The 2,095-nt window shown below is 30.7% G+C and overlaps 1 protein-coding gene across 1 annotated transcript; it reads right to left on the reverse strand.

Moving 5' to 3' along the window:
* Positions 1 to 1,231: 1,231 nt before the first annotated feature.
* Positions 1,232 to 1,669, reverse strand: LOC120198515. The gene is made up of 3 exons (XM_039199829.1): positions 1,627 to 1,669; positions 1,448 to 1,553; positions 1,232 to 1,377 (listed from the first exon to the last, which is right to left on the reverse strand). Exons 1-3 carry the CDS (start codon positions 1,663 to 1,665, stop codon positions 1,232 to 1,234), a joined length of 291 nt encoding a protein of 96 aa, XP_039055760.1. The 5' UTR covers positions 1,666 to 1,669.
* Between the last annotated feature and the right edge of the window lie 426 nt (positions 1,670 to 2,095).

Raw genomic sequence — 2,095 nt, forward strand, 5'->3', positions numbered from 1 at the left:
TAGAATGCTTTGGGATGATTTGAAGCTAAATGAGCTAGGGTATTTATAGTTGAAACCTAAGGGCTAATCTTGTAAATACCCTAAAGTACAATGATTTGTAATTATCCCTTGCATAATTCAACAAAAATAATAATAAAAAAACAAAAAATCAGCAGCCTAGCAGCCGGCTGCTTTTGATTTTTCCACAAGTTTAACCTCTATTATAACGATGCAATCAAATTAGAGAAGTTTTAATTCAAAGATTATCAAAACTTGAATATAAATTATTGACTTTATTCCAAGGATAGTTTAGACTTAAGTTGATTAAATGAAGATTAGTTCCCATCCTTTACTTCAAACGTAAGTGTCCATCAAATTTTGAGTATAAATCGAGTTCTTAATAATAATTTAAAATAAAAAATTGAATCAAGAAAGAAGGAAACTACAAAGTGGACCGTCATAGTGGAGATGCCCAATGGTCTATGGTTTGAAATGCAACGTTTTACATATTTGGATTTGAAGTTTAAGGCCCAACAATAATTTTTCCATGCTATTTTAGATCTGAATAACCCCAATTTTTGCAATTCTCCTTTTTCAAATTCCTTTAACTAATATTTAAATAAACAGTTAAAAATAAGGCTTTGAGCAATTCTAGTGACAGAAGGAAGTGTTCTTTTTATTAGAGGTCCCATATTAGAGCAGATACATTTGCATCATTTGTATACATTCTTAATGGTTAAAAATGATTATGAACATATATTATATTATATTTATTTCATTTTTTACAACTCATATGTGTTTAAAATTGTATTCATTTTTTTATAATAATTAGTCGATATGTAATCCATGGCATAACATATAATACTATATCTTATTAGGTTTCATAATTTCGATTAATAGCCCCGCTATCATGACTCTTTCTTTCCCATCTAACATATATATGCGCTTGTATGTTCCCAACAACAAGAATAGAATAATATAAATTGTCTGCAAAATTTCACTTGATATTTTACGTATGAGTTTGAGATGAATTGTTATATTAGTGGGTTGTTGAGGAATATAGCAAGGGCAAGTTTTCCTTGGTTTGCTACACCAAAAACTAAACCTATATACAAAGAAGACAAATGAAGTACTCATTCGAAATTGATATTGTACGGTCGCGATATTCATAATGATCTCAATAACATCTATTATTATTGTAATTTTGATTAATGCAACGCAACCGAAAACATGACTTCAACTGTAATTAAAATCAATCCTTGTCATTATTCTCTCTTGTGTAGCCATTCAGACTGCTCTGGATCCTTTGTCTTTTCTGTATTTCAGTAGCTCTTTCATGGTTTCCCTTTGTGTAACCCTCAAAGAAGTCTTTGTTCTCTTTCTCCAACTCATTCCAAACTGTAACCAAATCGCAGATTCTATAATTATACTAACTGCAGAACACCCTTACTTCCATTATACAAATTACCTGTACAAGTGATGACTGGTTTTATATTTGCATTCTTAGACAAAGCTTCCATGCACTCTTCTTTGCTCATGCTGAATATCAAACATTCTTCAATCAGACGGTGCACCTGCGTTTATACTCGATCATTAATATATTGTTCATAAAACCATATTTTTCATAGAAATAAATTCAAGACTTACCATATGGATATACGAAGAAGACGAAGAGGAGTCAGCCATAAACAATAGAAGCTCTTCAACTGGAGTTAGGGTTATAGGTAGAACTAGAAGGCTGGCAAAACCCGGGAAGTACAGATCAAAAAGAGAGATGAAGAAGAAACTAGAAAATGAAGGTCACAGAAAAAGAGAAAGTAGGAGGGTAGAGAAGGAATAGCAAATCTTTACTTTTTATCGCTTGCTCTATTGCTGTACGGATGTACTTTGAGGGTTGTTAGAAATTGAATAGCAAGAAATCCATTTGAGTTAGGTTTATTATTTTTAATCCATGTCTAATAGTAGAAATATAATCTTATAGAAATTTCAATTTGGTTTTTTAATCAAAGTTTAATAGTAGAAGTATACTCTCGTATAAATTCAAACTTGGTTTTTTACTCGAATTGGATTTCTCTAATATATTTATATATCAAGCGAAATGTATCACAAACTTTGT

This window comes from Hibiscus syriacus, unplaced genomic scaffold (assembly GCF_006381635.1).
Source record: "Hibiscus syriacus cultivar Baekdansim isolate YM2019G1 unplaced genomic scaffold, ASM638163v2 tig00117056_pilon, whole genome shotgun sequence".
NCBI lineage: Eukaryota > Viridiplantae > Streptophyta > Magnoliopsida > Malvales > Malvaceae > Hibiscus > Hibiscus syriacus.

What these genes read in the sequence shown, in the direction of transcription:
- LOC120198515 (XM_039199829.1), bottom strand. Translation starts at nt 1,665, where the DNA reads ATGGCTGACTCCTCTTCGTCTTCTTCGTATATCCATATG. An exon ending in CTTCTTCGTATATCCATATG is followed by an intron (nt 1,554 to 1,626) that starts GTAAGTCTTGAA and finishes GTATAAACGCAG; the next exon opens with GTGCACCGTCTGATTGAAGA. An exon ending in ACCAGTCATCACTTGTACAG is followed by an intron (nt 1,378 to 1,447) that starts GTAATTTGTATA and finishes ATTTGGTTACAG; the next exon opens with TTTGGAATGAGTTGGAGAAA.